Source organism: Dunckerocampus dactyliophorus, chromosome 17 (genome assembly GCF_027744805.1).
Source record: "Dunckerocampus dactyliophorus isolate RoL2022-P2 chromosome 17, RoL_Ddac_1.1, whole genome shotgun sequence".
In the NCBI taxonomy this organism is placed as follows: Eukaryota; Metazoa; Chordata; class Actinopteri; order Syngnathiformes; family Syngnathidae; genus Dunckerocampus; species Dunckerocampus dactyliophorus.
In genome coordinates, this window is record NC_072835.1 from 9,122,624 (window position 1) to 9,147,750 (window position 25,127).

Sequence of the window (25,127 nt, forward strand, 5' to 3'; positions counted from 1 at the left end):
CTAAGTGGCCTCTGAGCTGGGAGCCGCCGCGCCGACGTACAACAGGAATGGAAATAGTGTAGTTGTATTTATTCACGCACCAACAGCAGGCGAGCGTAGGTGGCAGGGTGAATGTGCATTGGAAGACTTTGTATTGCAGACAATGAAATGTTGGTTTATTTTTGACTGAGCCGGTCAATGTTTACCTGCTCAGGGTCAGATTGTCAGACTGTACTTTCCATTTAGGTTTGAACCACAGCAACCTTTTCTGTGGCAGAGCCCGACAACATTTTATACCGTCACATTTTCATACTTAGTACAGTTTAACCTTGGTTAGCGTCATTAATCCGCTCCAGTTCGACTCAAACCGAAACATACTCTAACCAAATCAATTTCTCCCATCAAAAATAAGGTAAATCCAGTTAATCTGTTCCAGCCAATAATGTCAACACAAAACACATTTTCACAGTTTTGCAATGATAGTTTTACATGCAGGAAACAATTCAAAATGCATAAAATAACGAATCAAAAAGATAAATGAAGATTTAAGGTCCCTTTTATCTTGACTGAAGACGTGATTGTTGTCAAAGACAACGAACGATGTGGCAACAAGATCAACTTGGACACTGCTTTTGTGTTTTGCTAGTTTGCTAGAGTTGTTTCTCACCTCAAGTCTCTACTTTTCTTTTGACGACGGCTGCAACATAATGCAAACTGTAGCCAAAGAAAGTTGCAAGAGCAAGCATTTTCATAAGAAGGAGAGAAACACTATTTAGTTAAAGAAGTAACTCATAGCAAAACATGAAGGGGGTGTCCGTGTCGTTCTCGCTGCCACGCTGCCGTCTTTGTCAACAGTCACATCTTCAATCAACGTAAAAGTGATGGTAAATGTTCAATCATCCCTCTCGTTCGTCATTGTTATGTACTGTATATCAATTGGTTTTATGCATGTAAAACCATAAAAGGTGTTTTGTGTTACCTTTTTGAGATGTATGCCGTAACTGTGTTAGTTAGCAAACAACTACAGCGTTAACCACTGATAACATTATAGACGGTCGATGGAGCTGACCTACGGTTCTAACAATCTAATAGAATGCTAACAGACCTTATGTGATAAAAATACATTAAGAACACAGTTGGACTCATGCAGTGTATTACTAACACGGCAAGACACACGCCATACTGTGCGGCAATTGGATAATGTACGCAAACCGAGGCCAAATTTGGGCTTGAATATTTGACTTAAACCGAAAAACATGCTAACAAGGGCGTACGCTAAATGGGGTTCCACTGTACTTATGTTTAGCTTATACTCCAGAGAACATGAATCAAGAGTTCTGGTTTCTTATTTGTTGTTTGGGGTTGGATTCTGTTCGGGTTTTTAAACCTGTAAATCAGTCTGTTTTGATGTTTGAAGTTATTTTGAAGTTTTATGAGCGCTACCCTGTAAATAAAAGGTTAGAAGAGCAGAGTTTGCCTATGTTACTTAACATAGGAACTAAATACAGGAAATCCCCGTTACTTTCCAGGAACACCTGCCAATGGTGAAAAACGCTGAGTAACTTACTGTATGTATATTAGTGTGCAAGCGTCAATTTCAATACCTGTATAGTTCTTGTGGTGCAGTTACAATGTGTGTTCCGCCTGTGTTATTCGTGTTATATTGGTGTTGGTTTTTGGAAGCCATTTTATTTTTAGTCTTAGTCTAATGGGCGCCACACACGGCAGGCGACAAACGACTGCGACTGGCGCAACTCATCGCCAACGCGTAGCAAACCATGCACGCGTGAGGCGAGGCGCATCTGTGACCAGCGACACCCGTGAACGACGAATTGTACGAGTCTCCCACGGTTTTGACTGGCTGTCAGATGTGGAGGAGCTGTGAGGGGTAGCAAAGTAGGTCAGAGGAGGAAAAGCGGCCGGTGTTGCTCGAGGACTCTTGCTAGTACCGGATCTTGCTAGTATTGAAGATAAACTTGCATAAATGTCCGTGTAAAATGAATGTAAACTTACCTCATATGTTTAGTCTGGCACCGACGAGTTCCCGTGCCGCTTTTTTCTTTATATCTCTATATTCTTTTTTAGAAATGTCATATAGCTCCGGGAAATCTGACATGGCAAGTATAGCGTATTGATTAGCATCCTGTCCGCTCATTACAGCCACGTTTACCGCCGTCTCCCTGCAGTTCTTCTTTCAGATGGATTATATTTAAAGTATATCCACAAATCAGTTCCGTTGTTTCCCACCAAAAGTGTTCCTGTGAGCTGGAAAAGCGGTGCATGCTAAGCTAGGGTGCAATGCTGTGTTTTAGTTTTTGACTGAAAGATTACACAACACAATAGGCAGAAATGTCATGTATTTTAAACGTCTGATACGCCATCCACTGACCTTTTCGTCCAGTCTCGTCAACGAAAAGTCACACACGACACACACATTTTAGTCATGAAAGAGCCATGTTTCGCTCATCACCGACTCATCACTGGTTGCACCATGACTTTGGTAGGCATTTTGGATTGATAAGCTTCTGTTGGTTTGTGATGTGTGAGTACGGGTGAGCTGCTTATAAAGAACACCTGCCCCGGACTACTTCATGAGCAACTAAAGCTTTACCAATGTAGGGTAAATGACGTGCATTTTCAACCATTCATACATTTTCTATGCTGTTTGTTCTCACTAGGGGCAAGGGGGTATGCTGGAGCCTATCCTATGGTAATGGTAATGGTTTAATTTTATTTGATTTATGCACACAATGGAATACGTCACATAGTTTAATTCGCAGTTCCACATGATTAGCATCTTAGCTGACCTTGGGCAAGAGGCGGGGTAAACCCTGGAGAATCGCAGGGCGGTTTTCGACCAATAAACATAAAAAAAAAATAATTAAGTAATGTTTTCATCAAAACATGCTGAGTTTTGAATATGCAAGGATACATTGTGCCATGTTTTCTGAAAGTGTGACTGATGGCTATGGGGGAAAAGCGCCAAGGAGAGAGCTCTGTGGAACCCCACATTGCTAAACGTTGTAGGGGTTCCAGTTAAAGTGTTACAGTGAAGGGTATGCATAGGTTGTGAGACAAGAGTTACCTACCTATTGATAATAGGGACTGTCTACCATATGATGCTCTTTGGAACTACTTGTATAACAAGAAATTACCAGTGGGTTTTTTTGGTTCTTTTTTCTGAAACTGTAAGATTTTGGTTTATAATACCCGTTACGATCTCAGTAATGTAATGCCTTTTAACCTGAGGGGTTGCCATACGTTCTTTTATGTACAGACGTGTCCCCTTTTGGCAATCACATAAGACTCCCACCGGGATTTTAAAATCTTTGTCGATTCCATTAACTCAGTCAGCATGATTTACTAAGACTCGTTGTGACTTGGCTTTCTTTTTAAGTCCAGGCTGTCACTGGCGGCTTGTTAGTGCATCACTGAACGAAATAGATGTTGGTCATTATGGAAGGGTCACTGATGATGTTACTCAGTGTGCTTACATGCTTACATTGGTTTATCTGGCCACATTTTGAATAGACAGAATTAAAACGATGAAAATATAACTTCTGGAAGTTGGTATCGCTTAAAAATGATTGATTTTGTGAAAACCTGTAAGGCTTCAATGGAAATATTAGCCCTTTTAGCAGTGCAAAGTCCACCCAAATTCTTTCGTTCTACCAGCTGCGAAATAATGCTAAGAGTCTCTAGAAAGGTTTACAATTTAATATCAAAAGGCGTTGATACAAAGAATTTTGATGCCAGTGCTGGAGAGAACAGGCAGCCCCCCCAAGCCAAGGTCCGGGCTCCAAGCGACCTCTAAAGTGATTAAGTGATTAAAGTGAGTTCTTCCCAATAATCAGGAAACTTTACGTTAACTGTTGGGTGACTCAGCCAGCAGATACAAGGGTGGCGCATGAGAAAAATGTGTGTGTATGTGTGTGTGCGTGCATGTGTGTGAGAGTAATTAAAGGGAACAGGGTGTCTTTATTCCAAGTGAAAGGTCTTGTAAGTGTGTTATCTCTCTGTTGTAGATAAGCACATACATGTGTCAGTATTCATCCAGAACAGAGTGGAAAATATTCCATTCCTAATAGAAAATTGTCCTGTTAAGATGCGTATCCAATGTAATCTGTTGTTAAAGTTGTTGTCTCGTTAAAGGCTATTAATATAATCACCCTAAATGGCCTACTTTACAATCCTGCAGTTTTGGTGAAAGTAACGCAAGTAATGTAGTAGTGTAAAGTTGAGCTGCAATAATGAATTGATGAATCATTAATTAATTATGAACAACTTATTTTATTATTCAATTAATCGTTTCCTATTTAAAAATGTAAATATCAACTGATGTCATCCCCTCAAATGTGAATATCCTTTAATGTCCTTAGTCATCCGTGAAAGCAGACGTATTATCTTTGCATTTGCATCACCTTTGACTTTGGGAAACAGTGATGGACATTTTTGCCTCTTTTCTGATATGTTGCGGTTCAAGCCACTAACTGTTTGTGTTTGGTTCATGTTGATTTGGTCCGTCTCGGGCCTAGCCGATTACTTGATTAATAAAAACAACAAGGTTCGACGAAGAAAATAATCGTTTTTTGCAGCCCTAATGTAAAGTATTACAATTTTGAGACTGTAATATAATAAATCTAGTTAGTTAATCTAAATTAATTCATTTGCATATGATTAATTTGATTCCAATTTTTAACACAGTATGCAGTGCATAGGGACAGTGACTCAAAATCCCACTCACTACCACAGATTGGTGCTCCAATGCTATCTGGGGACAGAATTAGCTTGATCTAAACAATATCAGCCCTCTCGATGAATAAAACAATCAAGACAGAACGATCAAATGGCATAAAATTGTTTGCACGCTTCTCAAAGGAGTTTTGGTTTCACCAACACACTTTGCTTGAAGTACATATAGCAAAGCATACATTAGTCGGGGATTACTCTGCAAGCACTTCAGTGACCGCGACGGCATGTTTGTGCCAAACCACGCTCACGGAACATCGGGGCCTCAACGAGTCTCCCTCTGGCAAATTGACTGACACAAGCCAAGTGGATTGCAAAAAACTGCAGACTGAGGCTTTCTGGGGTTTGCAAGTTGCATTGTGCAAGGCGCCTTCAAGAAGCTCAAGAATGACAAAAACAATAAGGCTATTAATCATGAGTCATCTAAATTAATCCACAGCAGCCCTGCAATTAAAAATATTATTGTGTGACAGTGCAAGTTGCCAGTTAATTTAACAAATAAGAGAAATGTGTTCATTGTTGACAAATCAGTGGACTCTTTTACATCTACTTCCAAACCACGGCTGATGTGCTGTAGCGGTATGTGTTACGTAAACCTGCATCTGTCTACAGTTGCGGTCAAATGTTCCTTAGCAGTCTTACCAATTTCCATTCATCTGAGGGTGACCGTTTGGGTTTTCTTCCAGACCATGGTAAACACATATTTAAGTCACACGGGACTATAAATCGCATTTATTTAGAAATGTATGTCACAAAATTCAAAACGAAGAATAGACATTTAATCTGGAAAGGCAAGTTGTTCAACTACACAATAGCACACGTGTCCGGTATGAGGTGTCCGGTATGGTAACGTAACTTAGCATATAAGACATACCTGGGTGGCTGAATAGGATAGCAAGTTGCTGGTAAGCAACTTCACCAAGCTCCCGATCTCATTTGACATCATCCGTAAAATACAGTATATTGTGCAACAAGGGTGCGCAAACTTTTTGACTTGCCGGCCACATTTCGCCGGCAGGGTGGAAGGCTATATACAGGGTGTCCCAAAAATGTATATACCCTTTAGCAGCTGATAACGCAATTGTTTGTTTTTTCTTTGCGGTTTAAACCATTGAAATGAATGAGATATCTGTGATTCCATTACTTGTCAGCAGTGTCTGGACCAGAATGGAGGTCAGTTTGAGAACGGGTGGTGACAAAACAGTAAAATGATGTTTGTAAATTCTATTACATTTTGAAAATTGAACAAATTATAATAAACATTTATTGATGATTTACATTTATTTAAAGTGTTTATATGTTTTTTCGGGGTCACACTATGTAACACCTATTATTGTAATAGTCCACTTGGAATTATTTGTCTTATTTTAGATGTAAAAGTGCGATTGGCTGGCGACCAGTCCAGGGTGTACCCCACCTCTCGCCCGAAGTCTGCTGAGATAGGCTGCAGCATACCCCTGCGACCCTAATGAGGATAAGCGGCATAAAAAATGGATGGATGGATGGATGGATAAAATTATTTGGAAACGTCTGGTGGGCTCCATTAAAAAGCTTAACAGGTCATATGTGCATGGCTCAGATCAAGGGTACCCAAGTGTTACATTTAAAATTTTAAACTGGTGGATAGACCTTGGTAATGTTATAAACACAAACTTCAAACATTGCAAAACACACACCCAACATACCAGAGCTCGAGACATCTTCCATTTCCCATAGCAACCCTCTGAAGTTCACTCTTTCTTAAATGTAAAGTACATAACTCGGTGTCCACTCAGTGTTAGACTTTTGTTGAAATAATGCTATTTTACTCTTTTATACACAAAAAATTACTTTAATTGCAGAGTTGAGTAATTATTCCATGAATATATACCATTATAATCATCATGGGGTTTGTTTTTCCATGGAATTATGTTCTTCAAAATTTTCATGATCAGGCGGACACGAAGGTTATGTACTTTTCACTAATGATTACACGACAGTTTTTTTTTTTATTGAGAATATTTGAATAAAACACATTAGAAACCAATTTCAGACATCATTCTTTAATTCTAAGTAGAAATCATGACAAAATTATCAGAGAAAATATTGCTAATTTCACAACAAAAGTAGACATGCTTTACATGTGCATTTCAATGTCCAAATGTAGACACTTTTTTACAACATAGCCGTGCTAGCGCAAAATAAAAACATGAACAGGCTTAATTTATGGTTTGGTAAGCTTCCTCAGTCTATAAACGTCAGAGTGATAGGGATAGTACACGTTGTTAGAACAACAATTTCTAATACTACTCAAGTGAAGTTGAAGACAGCAAAGGGTACCCTTGATCTGAGCCATGCACATATACAGTATGGTCTGTTGTATAATCATTACCCACTGGAAAAGAATGGTTCAAATAAATCAGTTAAGGGCCCAAAATTGATATGACATTCATATGCATACATGTGAGACCGCAACTGTCTAACAGATGTTAATGTGCTGACAGATTTGCAATTCTCATCAAACACATGCAGTGTTATGGCACTGGGAGGTTTTTGAAACATTCAAAAACTGACATCTCGTCACTTCTACCAAATGCATATTTTGATGCATACGCTCTTGTTTTTTCACTGAAGTTGAAAATGTCTATCTTTTTCATGAGAAAAGTCTGGTACTTTCTCAACAGTCAGTGTTTGTTGAAAATTAGCCTGCAAATTGTATGTATGGATGTTGGAAAATACTTGATCAAGTGATATTACTCAAACAGAGAACAGTAGTCAGCAACAGTTACTGTGAAAAAATTCACTTTGTCACACTTTTCGGATGGTTCGGACAATGTTGTTTGTTTGGGGGGACGGAGGTGTGTTTTTCCGCCGCGGTGGTCTCGCGAGGATCCTCATGCTGTTTTTTGTGGTGCTGCTTTGGTTGTGTTGAGCTTCCCCAGTTCTGTGCAACCGCTGTCACTCGGCTGTAATGTCTTTTTCGGACTTCAACGAAGTGCTGGAACAGAGTCAGGAATGGACTGCTTGTACTGGAGATTTTAAATGTAGGCTGATACTAGGTAGGTTATTAGGTAACTCGCTACCTCTGCTTTTCGGTACATTTTTTGTGCATGAAGAGAACATTTTTTCCCCAAAAATGTTTTTTTCTTTGTCCGTTTACATACAGTATTTCACAGGAGACGAAGTGCTCAAAAGCAGGTGGAGGAGAGATTTGTTGGATCTACGTCGGGAGATGGCCTTCCCGAGTCATGATAGGTCATCTACCGCTTCGCTTCCACACTTAATGCCTGGCCTTTTCGTCCACTTTTAGGCAGACTGTCCCTCATTTGAAACATGTACGGTGTGGAAAATGGGACATTATGTCATGCCCAGGGCTTTTCGCCAGCCTGGACAGGCCTACAGACGCACACTCACACACACACACACACCCACACACACAGGGCAAAATGAATTGCAAAGCCGAAGAACCACGTTCCGTAAGGGCGTATTGTCCTGTGTAAGGTGGATGTAATAGTCCAGTATTGTACCGCATTGCATCCCTTGCTGATATGATCTGCTACTCACTATTTGCTGATATCGGACCGATATAATTATCAGATTAGGACAACCCTACTCTAAATTCTAATTATATTGCTGAAATGAGCTTTAAGTTTGATGCCAATTACTTTACTAAGGATATTACTGTAACAGATTTCGTCTTTCTGAAGTGACAATGTTGTTGTGTTTTTCCTCTGCAGTTGTGTATATCTGTGGCCCCCTGGACACTTTCTTGAACATCATGAAACTCTTCCAGAGAGAGATCCAGGACCCAGAAAACTACGCCATTTTTTACCTGGATGTCTTCGCAGAGAGCTTGACAGATCGCAAACCTTGGCAGAACTCTGACACAGACTGGGTCGATCTCATCAAGGTTTTTAAGGTAGAAGGAACACATTCACACACATACTGTACATGCAGTTGTTGGGATTTGGGAAGAGTCTTGTGCTGCTAGTCAGTTGTGGACCAATGCAAATTATTAATCTTTCTGTTTTGTTGTGTCCCCTCGGACTATTTATTTGATCGAACTGGTTATCAAATTCCCTTGGACTTTTTACTTTATCTACGATTCCGTCCAGTGCAAGGTCATTTTGTTTTTCCACTCTGATCACATGTGTTTATGCACGTAGATCAGGGGTCTCAAACTCAGCCTGCAGGCCATTTGCAGCCCGCCAAGTCATATTTTGCGGTCCGCGACTAGACATGGAAGAGTAGTGTAAATGCAGCTTGTCAATAGTAAGCATGTCAATGAACAGGGGGTCACTAGACAGAATACTACCTACAATCGCAGTGCTAACACACAAAAAAATGATAGCACAGCATGTAACAGGTACAGTAAGTAAACACACATGGCGTGTATGGTGAATAATAAACAACTATGTCTATGTCCAATGCTAATTATTAATCTTTCTGTTTTGTTTTGTTGTTTTGCTATTTACTTTATCGAACTGTTTATCAAATTCCCTCTGAATTTTTGCTTTATCTATGATTCCATCCAGTGCAAGGTCTTTTTTTTCCCCACTCTGATCACATGTGTTTATGCATGGGGTCTCAGGGGTCTCAAACTCACAGTCTGCGGGCCAATCGTGGGCCAAACATCAGCAACGTTTTACAAAGCAAGTACCATCATTTATGATGGGAGCCGGCTTCCGTCCAGAATAGGGTTGTGACAAAATATCTACACTGTATATCAAACTATCGTGATATTAAACCCTACTATGAATCATCAATACCTTTTGCCGTGTATTGTTTTATTTTGGGGTGCTCCGATCGATCGGCCACTGATCGGTATCAGCCGATTTCCGTGAAAAATCATGTGATGGGCATGTGCCGATAAATACCTCTCAACACAGGCCACAAAAGCCGATCGCCGGAGGCTAGCACTATTGTAGTCCGCAGCGATCCTTTCACGCAGTGTAGTGTCTTGACCTAACTAACGTCTTTGGCAGCGTCGTCCTCCCACTTTCCTTCAAAACAATACCAATCTGGGCTGCTAACACATGCCACGAAAACTATCTTGCGAGGGTAGCATGTTAAAAAGCTTTAATACTGCATTTGAAGACCTTTGGAATGGTCCTGACTTTTCCTCTTTATACAGCACCAATAGCACTCATTATAAATAAATTGAGAAATAAATTGAGAAAATTGAGAAATGTATAATTAATCTACGTGATCCGTATCGGTTGATTTCCGTCCTGGATGTTCGGTATCGGAATCGGCAGCATAAAACTCCGATCGTAGCATCCCTATTACAGTGTTCGCTCGTTTATCGCGGGGGATAGGTTCCCAAAATAGCCCACAATAAGTGAAATCCCTGAAGCAGACAACTTTATTGTTTGCAATGATTATATATGTTTTAAGGCTGTAAAAACCCCTCACAATACACTTCATACACTTTTCTCAAACGGGCAGTAACATTTTCTCACATTTCTCTCATTTAAATACTTCAAAGCTCAAATTTCGTTTGAACCTCTTGGACACAGGAAATCATGTTTCTATTTCAAAGAGATATTTTCTAGAACTATCTACCAGTCTCTGACAATGAAGAGCAGAAGGTTGTCCCCACTCCTCAGTGCAGTCCTCTCAGCTATTTGTTCTGTTTTATTGCTATTTTTAAATCACCCCACACCATCACATCATCTCAGTCGGTTTAATGCAGCTACTTAAAATCGGAAATTGATATTCAGATGCACGTTTTGAGCACCTAAAACAAAAACAGTCGATCCCACAATTTCAAAAGAGATTTCTATCAATAATACAGCTGATCCGCTTTTTGTGTGGGTTGCGTTCCAAGACTATCTGCAAATGGAAAAACCACGAGTAACTGAGACGCCCGTAAAGATGCTGCTGTGTCTCTGTGTCTATAGTGTACATCAATTTGCTCGACCTTGAAATTTACACCCTTTCTGATTAAAGCATGTAACGGCAGGATTTCCCACAAAAAAAAAATCAAATTTTAGGGGTTTTGAATGCTGGATCATGATTATGTGGGGATGCACTGTTTTGAAATGAACCAAAGGTAATTTTCATATGTGGAGACTTCAACCTTGATCTGTTGGAGCCCAGTAAACATAAGGCAACTGAAACAAGGTGCAGCATGAGTCCATATCTGAAAACCAGCAGACCAAACAAAATAACAGACCATTGTGCCATGCGCATTTACTAATGTTCACAGTAAGCGTTCTGTTACTCAACGACAGAGACCATCTTCCATATTTTGCCGTATAACTCAAACTACTGAATGATGCAGATGAATGACAAAACGACAAAACAGTGTTCCCTCGTTTATTGCGGGGGATAGGTTCCCAAAATAGCTGGAAATAAGTGAAATCCACGAAGTGGCCAACTTTTTGTACAATGATAATATATGTTTTAAGGCTGTGAAACCCCTCACCATACACTTTATACACTTTTGTCAGACAGGCATTAAGATTTTCTCACATTTCTGTCTTGTTTAAACACTCAAAAAAGGTTCAAACCTTTGTTTGAATTATAATGATCAACCTTTGGACACAAGAAATTATTAAGTACGTATCTGACTCCTCTGACCGTGCCTTTCCGTCCTGGCGCCGTTCCGCTGTAATGTAGCGTTTTTGTATCCTTGTTAAAACATATTCCTGCAGTACTCCAGTTGCAGTAGTCCGCCAAACTAAGATTCATTTATTCTGTCATGGCAGCCTACAGCCGTGTAACTTCTTCATTCCTTCAGCATGTCCAGAAGTCCAACCTTTTGTGCGATGGTTAGCATCGTCCTCTGCCTTTTGGGCGCAGAACGTTTTTGTCGACATTGTGGGTTTTGGCAGTGAGAAACTTGCAAACATGGGAGACACGGCAGAGAGACTGATTGGCAATGGTCTACAGCCAATCAAAACACAGAAGACAATGGGCGTTGCAGACAGATGAGAGAAGAGAAGAGAGAGACACGCAACTTCCCACAATGCGATTCTTCTTAAAGGGCCAGGCTCAGCCTAAAACAGCGTTCATATGGTGTAAAAAAAAAAAAAAAAGAGCAAGCACTAAAAAAATCTGTGAAACAGCGAGTCGAATATGTACAGTGAAAAGGTTGTTGGCCGAGCGTATGAAAATTTCACAAGGGTCATGGTGTTATATCACAGGTGTGTAGAAAAGAATACTAGTACATAGTAGTACATAATACTACATACTAATACTAGTACATAATAGTACATAATAATACATAATAGTACAATATTAGACGAGAACAAAAATAGCATGAAGGCAACATGGGGCATCATTATCAAGAGTGGCTTGAGGCAAGCAGATGTTACTGACACCAAACCGAGTAGAATCCAGGCCGGAAGCAAGGTTTACAAGGCAAGGGAACACTCTGCAGCCAATAAACATGTACTGTGGCTCAATAAGGAGAGCAGTAATTAACAAAAATTAACATCTTTACCATATCAAGCTTGGTTATTAGTGAGCAACATAGTTTGTGGCATACCCCAACGGTCAGTACTAAGTTAATATTATTTGCAGACGACACTATGGCTGCAACTAAAGCTTATTTTAAACACAGAAAATAATGTTCAAGCCAACCAATCACAGCCTTTACGGTCAGTGTTGCCACAACACGGATTTAGATTTTTTTGGTAGCAGCCAGAACTCATGTTTTTATGGTGTTATAAAAGAACACATATATTGTTTATGCCTGTACATTGCTCAGTTGGTCATGTTGCACAAATATGATTATACCCTTTTTTCTGTGTCCTTTTAGTCAGTTTTCGTCATTACATACCGACCTCCTGATAATCCCGAGTACAACGACTTTCAGAGAAGACTCCATGCAAGAGCACAGAAAGATTTTGGTGTGCATTTGGAACCATCTTTGGTAGGTTAAACATGGAAATCCACTGCAATCATAACCATAGTGTCAACACTCTTTGATACGTAAACACAAATCAGACAATGGAACCAACTCCTGACCAATTGTCTTCTTGCAGATGGACTACATTGCTGGCAGTTTTTATGATGGCTTTGTGCTGTACGCAAAGGCCTTGGAGGAAACCCTGGCTGACGGCGGAGCACAGAATGATGGCATCAACATCACAATGAGGACACAGAACCGTCAAATGTGGGGTGAGCAAGCATCGTTTTCGCTCATATGACTTTGGCCTACCTGTGTGCTAAAGAATATTTTTAGAAGTTGTGACGGAAAATGTACCGTGTATGCTTTGATTTTTGTTTTTCCAGTTCAGCAAGAACCTAGCCATTGAGCGCATTATAAAGCCTGTTTTTTCGGGGGTTGGTGAAAAAGCATGAGTAATTGAGAGGTCTAGCCACTTCTGCACATAACATCATAACATAACATCCATTTATACTTTGACTTACACAACACAAACCTGCAGGAGGCCATCAACCCAAAGGCCTACCTCATTCACGATGCCACCCAAAATAATTAATAAATCATGTAGGGATGTTCTGATCCGATCTTCCAGATTGGGATTGGCTGCCGATCCGCTGTATTTTGAAGTTCAGCTTCCGCCTGAAGATCAGGACGAACCGGTTGCCGTATAACGTTAATAACTCAGGGCCACACTCCAACGTTGGATATTCGGCTCCGTAGCTACAGCGGTATTTCCCCCACACTGTGCCCAAACTGGTGTGTCATGGTGCGGGGAGCTCGCACGGGAAGTGCCGCTCAACCGCTGTTTTTTTTATACCAGTTTATATTAGGGACCGTCTATTGTGCTGAAGAGAGTTTGTTAAAAAAAAAGAGTTTGTTAAAAAAAAAAGTCATATATTCTAAATCACACCACAAATTGATCTATAACCATGCCAAATGAGTCTTACCCTAAAAGTATATTGCGCTCCCATTTTTTCAAATTTTATCTTTTATTGGATGGACTTTTATTGGATCTTTTATTGGATTAGGGACCTGACACACAGGGGTTTGTTACAAAAGCCCAAAAATATTACACAATCATGCTGTGTAAATAAAATTCAGCAATACTTTGGTTGCATTATTTTAAATTCACAAATTCATGTGGAAGCTTATTAAAAAAAAAAAAAAAAAAAGGATTGCTACCGGATTGGATCAGATCGGCAAGACTATAAAAAAAAAAAATCAGATCGGATCAAAAGCCCAAAAAATGTGGCTCGGGACATCCCTAAAATCATACTGTTTTGTGGTTGAATATGGCTTATGATTAGTAAATGTATATTTAAGCAAATTCTGCATTTTCGAGCATAAAAATGGCTAAATGATCTAAAATACAATGCATCCAGAAGATGCATTCAAATACATGTAGTATTCTACACTGGTCACTAGGTGTCAGGAATGTTACATTGATGAAACAACAGCCACCATAGGAAGTACTCTGTGATCAGGTAAACCCCAGTGCTAACATGTGTGAGCCTACATTATGTCTTTAATGGCTTATTTTCTGTCTTTTATGTCTACTATATAAGGTAATACGAGTGTAAAGGTGACTATACGGGTGTCATTTCAACGTCTAGAGGGCTCTAATAATGTTAAAAACCTCTCAAGAATGTCAATATAAGTGCACCTGACCTGCCAACATGTATGAATTTGTCACACTCAGCATGCATTTTGAATTTGAGTGTATGCTATATATATGCTGTATATTTTGCGTTGCGAAAATATTACGGAAAATAATTGAGAAGCACTGACATACAATACACATATTTGTCAGCACCTAAATTGTATTTAAAAGGAAACGGGACCAAATTTCACATAAAGAATTAAAAGTTTAACTGTACAAACAATGAATGAACACGAGGCTTATTTTTAAGTTAAATAAAACTGCACCGGTTTTCTCTGAAAAACATTTCTTTACAGAAAAGCTGCAACAATACATTGTTTACCTTTGAGTAAGATCTCTGCAGCAGAAGCACTGCTCCACCACTCTCCCTGAGTGTTTTGTTTTGCTCCAATGTCAATACGATCCTTAGTGAAGACTCATTTGCACGTTGTTGCGCTGTAAATGAATGTGCTATGACTCTTGTAGATTTTTCAACTGGGCGCTACAGTTTCAGAGCACATGAGACACAGCGGTTTGGCTCTCGATTCTGAAAGAATGAACATATATCGGTCCGTCCTTTCACTTTTAAATGTTCGGTTTTCTCGATCAACTGTTGAGTGAGCCGTGGTTCTATTTGAAGATTAAGTGGCAAAGAAAATGGATGGTTAGATGGTTGTCATTCGCTCGGCAGGTAAACAAACCCTTTCATTGGCTCATTTTGAGTGACGTCAACGCGTTTGCTGTCAATATAACCGTAATAACCCAAGTAATTACGCCTGCAAACTGCCGCTGCAGTCGGTCCACGAGCATAATTATAAGTTATTATATTTCCCATTCGCTTTAATTGATCACGGGTCCGTAAACGGGCCATCACTCGGTCCGCATCTGGACCGAGGGCCAATGGTTGCTGTACAGCATTGAAACATGCACACAGGGACGTCCTGTTCAGTGTCAAGTAAGATTCAAAATAAAAGCATGGCGGTATTAACCTGGATTCTACCACAATTGTTATGCACTGGAAGAAAGATTTGCATATGTACGAAAGCCTTATTCTCATTGCAGTCAAGACATACAACGAAATTACCGCAGCAGCTCTGTTAGATAAGAGTATAAAATATCATATGAAAACAGAAGAATCTAAATGAAACAAATGTCATGATTAAATGTGCAAGCAATGGAAAGTTATGTGGACAATCGCTTACATTGTCGTGAGTCACCCACTGCGAGGGGCATCGACTTCAATGGGTTGAAGTGTACCGTATAAGCAAACTGGTTTCTGTTTATTGTTTTTTTTTTTTTTCCAAATTACTCTTATCCTCCACTTATAAGGTAGTTTGGGCAATGCGTCGTCTTTACCACTCTGGTAACACTCCAACAAGCATGAAGTGAGGTCAAATGATTGTTGACTGTGTCAATGTGAAAGGTTCTGGAAAGCACTCGGGCCAGTTGAGAGGATAACATGCTCTCCAAACACAACATTGATATTGTTAATGAAGAGTTATGACACATCTCTCCATTTAAATATTTCATTGAATGATTGACGACACATAGACAGAAATGTATTTTTTTGCTTTATTGACTACCACATGTGCATTCACATCCCTTTGGAAGAACAAAGTTGTTTTTTTTTACTTCAGTGTCTCCTGCTTTTACAGGAGCATAAGGTACAAAAATGCAGCGTTTTGAAATTGCGAACCACATTCTAAGTATTAATGGTTTCACTGTAAGATGAGCTAAATCTATTACACATGTGTTAGTTAGTTGTTGCATGGAAATAATAATGGTTTCATATGGGGAATACATTTCTTTGATTGTTTTAAATGGGACAGAGTAATTCAGAAACAATAGTATCCATTTCACAAACTATTTCAATAATTACTGGTTATGAATTTTAAATGAATGATCTACATTTTTGCATAGAGGCCTATCTCAATCGCCTGCTATGGCTGCTAATCCAAGTTAATAATAATTACCTAAAAGCTAACAATGGATATACAGTGGTGTGAAAAAGTGTTTGCCCCCTTCCTGAATTCTTATTTTTTACTTAATTCTTATTTTTTACTTAAATCAGACCATCAAGCAAATTTAAATATTAGTTAATGACAACACAACTGAACACAAAATACAGTTTTTAACTGAAACTTTGTATTATTAAGGAAGAAAAGAAATTCAAACCTACATGGCCCTGTGTGAAAAAGTGGTTGCCTCCTAAACCTAATAACTGGTTGGGCCACCCTTAACAACAACAACTGCAATCAAGCGTTTGCGAGAACCTGCAATGAGTCTCTTACAGCGCTGTGGAGGAATTTTGTCCCACTCATCTTTGCAGAATTGTTGTAATTCAGCCACATTGGAGGGTTTTCCAGTTTGAACTGCCTTTTTAAGGTCATGCCACAGCATCTCAATAGGATTCAGGTCAGGACTTTGACTAGGACACTCCAAAGTCTTCATTTTGTTTTTCTTCAGCCATCAAAAGGTGGACTTGCTGGTGTGTTTTGGATCTTGTCTTGCTGCAGAACCCAAGTTGGTTTCAGCTTGAGGTCACAAACAGATGGCCGGACATTCTCCTTCAGGATTTTTGGTAGACAGCAGAATTCATGGTTCCATTTCCTGGTCCGTCCAGGTCCTGAAGCAGCAAAACAGCCCCATACCATTACACTACCACCACCATATTTTACTGTTGGTATGATGTTCTTTTTCTGAAATGCGGCGTTACTTTTATGCCAGACACACACCTTCCATAAAGTTAAACTTTTGTCTCGTCAGACCAGTATTTTCTCAAAGGTCTTAGGGGTGATGAATATGTTTTCTGGCAAAATTGAGACGAACCTTAATGTTCTTTTTGTTCAGCAGTGGTTTTGATCTTGGAACTCTGCCATGCAGGCCGTTTTTGCCAAGCGTCTTTTTTATGGTGGAGTCATGAACACTGACCTTAACTGAGGCAAGTGAGGCCTGCAGTTCTTCGGATTTTGTTGTGGGGTCTTTTGTGACCTCTTGGATGAGTCGTTGCTGTGCTCTTGGGGTAATTTTGGTTGTTGGGGGTTTTGTGGGTAATGGCTATCACTGTGATTCACTGGAGTCCCAAAGCTTTAGAAATGGCTTTATAACCTTTTCCAGACTGATAGATCTCAATTTATCTCAGTTATGTTTTAACAGGGGGTTGTTGTTATTAAGTTAATCAGTTATTAGGTTTAGGGGGCAATCACTGTTTCACACAGGGCCATGTAGGTTTGGATTTTTTTTCTCCCTTAATAAAAAGTTTCATTTAAAAACTGCATTTTGTGTTTAGTTGTGTTGTCATTGACTAATATTTAAATTTGTTTGATGATCTGAAGCATTTAAGTGTGACAGACATATATACGTATATATATATATATATATATATATATATATATATATATATATATATATATATACTTATATATTTGCGATTCAGCATTTGCAGCGTGTGGGGCATTAACGTTATGTATTCCACATGTGTTATGGGGTGTGGGGAAATAATCGATTCTTAGATGCATCGCGATGAAAAAAACTATGCATGACAAAACTATTGATCACAAAAAAAGATGCATCGATAATCGTTTAATCGTTCTTAATCATCGCATTGCAGGCCAGAGATTCCCACCCGTATTGTGTTGTGTTATTTTTGATTGGACTTGATGACCTCCTGTAGGTTTGGTTGTGTGAGTAAGGGTATAAATGTACAGCATTGCTCAGGCTTTATTCGCGTGTCTACAGAAGACATCTTTATGGACGTCTCAATTAGTCAGGTTTTTTCACCATTTGTGGGTGGGATCTACTATATTATTAATATTAGGATAAGATCAGATCAGAAGTTATGTACACTATATACAACTGTACACATGTTGACCAAGTCACTATATATATATATATATATATATATATATATATATATATATATATATATATATATATATATATATATATATATATATACAGTATATATATATATATAATGTATATACAGTAGACGCCCCTACTACGTAAATAACCTTTATGTTATGGGTTTTTATGTTATACGAAGTGTAAAATACATGTAAATAGCCTAATCCGTTCCAAGATCTTCCCAAACTCACCACCTTTGGCCCTTCAAAATATTCAAAGTCCACCAAATATGGTGGGAAAGAATAAGAAAAAGTTAGCATAAACATAGTAGAGTAACATTCCAATATAAAATAAGGTAATAAATAAGATTACTAAAATGAATAAAACTGAAAGGCGTCACCAAGTGTACAGTACTCTGTTAGTCTGAACTTGCACCAACTTTAAATTTGCCAAAGTGAAACCCCTTTTTTATGTTTTCATGAAAGAACTGAGGCTTTATTTTTTAAATTTTTTCAATTTATTTATTTATCACTTTTCTGTTACGTTTTTATTTCTTTAATCTCGATTTCTGTGTGATTTATTTTATGTGTTTTTGTTGTCCAACTGTTCTTTTTCAGTGCCCATGGTTTGATGCACTGTTAGTGTATCTTGTAAGGCATTAATAAAGTTGATTGAAAAAAAAAAAGACGCTTTACGTTATATGGAATTTCTTAGGTAATACGATGCAAAAACTTGACATAAATTCTTTACGTTCAGTGGAATTTACGTAAAAGGAGGTTTACGTTATGCGAGGTACTACTGTATACTGTATATATTACTAATAGAAATGTCTTTTGAAATTGTGTTCCACAGCTGAAATCCATTGTACTGCTAGAGTAGCGTGCCATTCTTTACATTTGTGTCGTATTTGAAGCATCAAAGTTTTGCATCTGTGTGACAGCTCAAAGTAGCCAGACAGAAAAAAAACTGCCCTGACATGCGAGAAATTGCAAACTTGAAATCTCCTACCATGCTGTGAACTGTCCACTTCAAAGAGCAGCACACACCAGCTCTGACAAAGACGGAAAGAAAGCGTGGGAGGCAAACATCTTATAGTGTGTCGTTTAAGACGAAGACGTTTCACGCTTAGTCAGTGGCAGCTGCACTAAGTAGCGTCACATCAGACACCAGCGTCAGCATCAGCAAATGTTAATAAAGCATGACATCACAATTTCTAACCAGACCTTTTGTGTGGATCTTGTTGCCAGGTGTGACAGGTCTTGTTACCACAGACCACAAAAACGCCAGGGATATAGATATCAACCTTTGGGCCATGACTAACCAGGACACTGGAGAGTATGGGGTAAGTCGACCAATTGCCATTTTTTTTTTGTACAGTGTTTATTTATTTCCTTTGTTGCGCTCTGTAGCATGTTGAGGCAAGCCAGGCTGAAAATGACGAAGCAGCATTCTGGAGGTATAAAAAGCTTGCCAAAAAACTGCAGTTGAAAGGATGTGCACTCGTCCAGCTTTCTCTCCCACTCTTCCTCCTGTTGACTGTCAACGACGGATATTCCGAGCAGTGCAGTCAAATAAAAAAAGTCAGAGCAGTAGGCTGAAATGATGCTCAATCCTTTTTTTTTCTTTACTTTTTAAAAATTTCTTTTTAAGATCAAAAGTGTCTTATAATGTAGCACATCTTATTTGGTAAATTAAACATAAGCCAGTATACATTAATTAAAATAATTACAGTGGATCCCCCCATACTTGCGATTCAGCATCCACGGCTCTGCAAATTAGCAGGGTTTTTTTTGTTTTGTTTTTTTTCTTTGTCTCTGAAAATGTGCCATCTTTTCCTCTACGTCGGTCATAATTTACAGGTCAAATATGTAGCATACATGTAACACTGTTAAAAAAATGCCTACAACCTTTACATTTTTATGTCTTTATGCTTCAATGATACGTTTTTTTTGTCAAGCGTTGAGATTCCGCACTTTGTTCGGCAGTCCTTGAACGCACCATAGTTGCTGTGAGATGCAAAAGTGAAACTTACACTACCGGTCAAAAGTTTTAGAACAGCCCAATTTTTCCAGTTATTTATTGAAATTCAAGTCGTTCAAGTCCAATGAATAGCTTGAAATGGTACAAAGGTACAGTAAGTGGTGAAGTGCAGGAGGTTAAAAAAAGGTAAGGTTACCCAAAACTGAAAAATAATGTGTATATCAGAATTAATTATATAAAAAAAATCCAGGGACCACGAAATGCATTCAATATCTCCTCAGATAGTGACAGAGGTATTCACTGTCGTGAGCTCTTGATGGCAAAGGCAAAAAAGATTTCTCTCTTTGAACGCGGTAAGACTGTTGAGCAGCATAAGCAAGGCCTCTCACAGCGCGTCATTGTTGCTGAGGTTCGATGCAGTAAGATAGTCATTTTAAACTTCTTAAAAGTGCAAAAAAAGTATGCAAGAGACGGCCCCAGGACTAAAGATCCGTGATTACATCATGGAAATGATGGTGCTGGATGACCAGCCCTTTACCATCCTTGAAGATACCAAGATACCAGATTTTGTCGGCTAGTAAAACCCTTGGAGCCACGGTTTGTACTTCTGAGCAGCTGCTATTTTTTATGTTTTGGTAATATTAGTGATGTCATGATATTTGGTTATGACAAATACTGTATACCTTGTACAGATACAGTCTTTCTTACCTCCAGTTGTGCACAAACTACGGTTAAAGCTAAATTTAAAAAATAATTTAATAGGAATAGGAAGTTATCTGTATCGACTTGAAAAAAAAATGGTGCATCCTGAGGTATGATATTACGTGAGAATTCTTGAAGGAAGACGCCTTAATCCCCCTTATAACCAGCGCTTTACAGTCATTCAAGGTTCCCACGCATCCTGGAAAACATGGAAAATGAGAATAAACATAAAATGTCCTGGAAACAGTGACATTATCCTGAAAAACGATTGTCTTACTACAGTCTAGACTAGAGCTGTCCTATCTAGTTTTTGACCACAAAGTGGTGAAACCTGCAGTCTAGAGTAGAGCTATCCTATCTAGTACTTGAGCATGAACTGACAAAGTCTGGCGTCCAGACTAGAGCTGTCCTATCTAGTATTTGAATATAAATTGATGAAGCTTGCCGTCTAAACTAGAGCTAGAGCTGTCCTATCTAGTCTTTGAGCATGGACTGATGAAGCATACAGTCTAGACCAGAGCTAGAGCTGTCCTATCTAATCTTTGAGCATGAACTGATGAAGCCTGCTCGGGTGAGAGGAAAAACGTCTTCCAAGAGAACCTGAAAAGTCCAGTTGTGATCGATTCAATGCCCTGAGAATACTCTTTGTTTTGGATCCAAACACAAGTTGCTTTTGGTTAGCATTAAAAAAGAACAAGAACCGTACAACAAATGTATGGCTTGTAATAATAATATTTACTGTATCCTCCCCCTGCCTTGGGAATGCAAATGGATCCAAAGTTAAGCCACATGTCCTGGAAAACATGGAAAATGACTGACCAATTTTCCAGTCATGGAAAATGAGAATAAACATAAAATGTCCTGGAAACAGTGAATTTATCCAGAAAAACTATTTATACTCCCCCAGCCTTGTGAACGCAATTGGGTTTAAAGTTAAGCCATGCATGTCTGTTGTCACCTTATCTTCTAAGCAAAATTAAGGCAGGAGCTTCTCTGCTTCTATTGGACATAACGCCCTATGTGATTTCCTCATTGAGCAGTTCTGCAACCCAGTGCTTCCACTTTGTTGCTAGATTTATCCACTTTTCACACCCTGTTAAGGACTTACTTAAAACAGGCAACTGTAAATTAAAAGTGTGGCTAGTATTTATCCCCATGAAGTTATAAGTTGTCTCTGTAGTGGCTGAAAATGTTTTGGAAAAGTCCATGAAAATGATTTCAGGATGATTTGACACCAGTGTCATTGCAAAGTGCATATTTACAGTCCGAAGGCGAAGCTCGGAAATAATTCCAAACTGCGGCCATACTGAGCTAACAAGCTTGTTGCTCTGTGGAGCACGGTGCAGTTTGATGAGCTCCTCACTTGCGTGCCCCCCAAAAAAACGATACCAATATATAATTTTTATGCTTCTTTCTTCTGACATTAAAAATGCAACATCAAACAACAAAATTGGGTTTTGGGTTGTTACTGATCCGTTTCATCTGGTGTTATAACAGATGGAGAATAACATTTGTATTTAGGTTAAAGCTGCATCCTTTGGCTATTATTTTCCAGGGTAAATACTGGAGTCTTGACTTCCCGAATGATAAGATGCTTAAAACCTCACATTTCTGCAGTCAAAGGAAACAACTATTTGTGTTGTGCTGTGCAAAACTTTACTCTGGGGGCAGAAGAAGTGGGTTAGCTTTTGACTTCAGTCAGAATTTCATGAAGGCCCTCTGAGGCTGTCAGTCAGAGTTCTTGCTCTCATTTATCCTCAGCTCTTAATTGGTGCAGTTCGATGACCGATGACCAGTCACCAGCAACCTGGTTAAAGCGTCAGTTAGTAATTGTATATCGTGCCCAATGTGATTTTTGTTGTCACTGTAAAGAAAAAAGTACACCAATTTATTGAGCTCTTTTAACGTTGGACTTTCACAACCAGTTTAAAGTGACAATCTTATCAGTATTACCAAGGCACCACGCTAAGACGAGGAGTAGCCAATCCACAGATTATTGACGTGCTATTAGCGTCATAGCCTTGCACTTACCAGCATATGGAATTATGAATGACCAAATGTAAAATGTAAATGTGAAGGTGTTTTTTGGTGGATTTCAGGGGATTTTGCAAGGAAAACTTACAAAATAATAATTTCCTCCAGTGTATATGCACTCTTTGTTTTGTCTGTGAAAATTCGCATTCATCCAGGCCATTGTATTCAGGACAGCTCAAGTCTGAGTCTAAGATGGGAGCTGTCCTATCTAGCCTTCGTCCATGAACTGATGAAACCTGCCATTTGACTAGAGCTAGAGCTGTCCTATCGAGTTGTTGACCATGAACTGATGAAACCTGCAGTCTAGACTAGAGCTAGAGCTGTCCTATCGAGTTGTTGACCATGAACTGATGAAACCTGCAGTCTAGACTAGAGCTAGAGCTGTCCTATCGAGTTGTTGACCATAAACTGATGAAACCTGCGGTCTAGACTAGAGCTAGAGCTGTCCTATCGAGTTGTTGACCATAGGCCGATGAATCCTACAGTCTAGATTAGAGCTGTCCTATCTAGTTTTTGACCACAAAGTGGTGAAACCTGCCATCCAGACTAGAGCTGTCCTATCTAGTATTTGAATATGAACTGATGACTCTTGCTGTATAAACTAGAGCTAGAGTGGTCCTATCTAGTCTTCAGCATGAACTGATGAAGCCTGCTGTCTAGACAAGCGCTACAGCTGTCCTATCTAGTCTTTGAGCATGAACTGATGAAGCATACAGTCTAGACAGAGCTCAAGTTGTCCTACGTAGGCTTTGAGCATGGACTGATTAAGCATACAGTCTAGACCACAGCTAGAGCTGTCCTATCTAATCTTTGAGCATGAACTGCTGAAGCCTGCTCGGATGAGAGGAAAAATGTCTTCTAAGACAACCTGAACTGTCCATTTGTGATCGATTCAATGCCCTGAGAATACTCTTTGTTTTGGATCCAAACACAAGTTGCTTTTGGTTAGCATTAAAAAAGAACAAGAACCGTATAGCAAATGTATGGCTTGTAAGTTTAGCTCTCTATATAGTTCCCTGTCGGATGTTTCGTTATTTCTAAATACAACTTATTTTGTGTAGCTGCTATTAACAGGCAGCCCTGGAGTAATCACGAGCGCGGGGCCTGAACCAAAATACTGCAGCTATTTCAGAGTGTGCAGCCCCTGCCCCCACACCCATCACCTTCTGCATTGTTTCGATGACCCTCTATAGGGGTGACGGCCTTCAAGGTTTTAGCAAAGAGGACAGAACATGCTACGAGTATGGAGGAGGGACTAAAAAGACTGACTAGAGAGCAACTCAGGAGTCATGTTTCGTAGCAGAAAAACAGATGCTGTCCTGTCAAAATAAAGCTCTTATAACCTACTATGTAAAAACACACCCACAACTTACATTCACGGGTGGTTCCATGATTTTTGTAAAAGTAGAAGGGCAGGTAGAGCCTTCAGCTATCAAGCGACTCTCCTGTTGAACAATCTTCCAGATTCAATTGGGCAAACACTCATTGTCTATCCGAGAGTAGACTTTCCTTTTTGATAAAGCTTAACGCCAGGACGGCCATCTGTCCCTTTTCATGTTTGGATGAGTTTGGAGTCACTGAAAAATAAGACCGTAAGAACTCTGACCTCAACCCCATCAGACACCTTTGGGATGAGGATTAATGGACCAAAATTCCCATAAACACACTTTCAAGACTTGTTAAAACCTGCACAAATGAATTGAAGCTATTATATATGGTGTGGGCGTACGGGGGAGGCTTAGACTAACTAATGTTCTTCCATTCTAAGATCCCATCAGGTCAGTTGACACACGCATAGATGCATGATCCCTGTTTTTGTTAAACAAATGTCCCATAACTCCTGTCCGATAACTAACACATTTTGCTTGTCTTTTTCAGTACAAAATAAGCTTGTCAACACTCAAACTCAGCTCGCTTTAGTCAAACGTGTCTACATTTAGTGAAGCTGAATGGGAAACATTAAAATACCCCCGCGACCGTGGTTAGGATAAGCGGCATACTGTAGAAAATGGATGGATGGACAAAGATAATAGGTCTGGTTTAATGGATATGACTAAGGAAATACAAAAATATTCACGTCTGATGACATCAGAGGATATGGAAATTTTAACATGTAATCCAATACCAAAATAGTTGTCGATCCATTGTCGATTGTTGTAATTCCATTAATAGTTGATTCATTGATTACTTGTTGCAGCTCTAATTAATTAGATTCAGCTCCAGAACACTCGCCATCTCTCTTCAATTGCCATCGTTCACTCTATTAAACGCATGCGTTCAGGTACCGCCGAACAGAGTGCAAAATCTCAACGGTTGCATAAA

The 25,127-nt window shown here is 39.3% G+C and overlaps 1 protein-coding gene across 1 annotated transcript in view; it reads left to right on the top strand.

Annotated features, from left to right (window-relative positions):
- The window catches only part of npr2 (natriuretic peptide receptor 2), a 100,605-nt gene that overhangs the window by 19,519 nt on the left and 55,959 nt on the right, over positions 1-25,127 (top strand). Inside the window, exons 2-5 of the mRNA XM_054756654.1 lie at positions 8,445-8,626; positions 12,476-12,589; positions 12,702-12,837; positions 19,337-19,431. Of these exons, the coding sequence (XP_054612629.1) occupies positions 8,445-8,626; positions 12,476-12,589; positions 12,702-12,837; positions 19,337-19,431 (527 nt within the window). The remainder of the gene's footprint in view (positions 1-8,444; positions 8,627-12,475; positions 12,590-12,701; positions 12,838-19,336; positions 19,432-25,127) is intronic.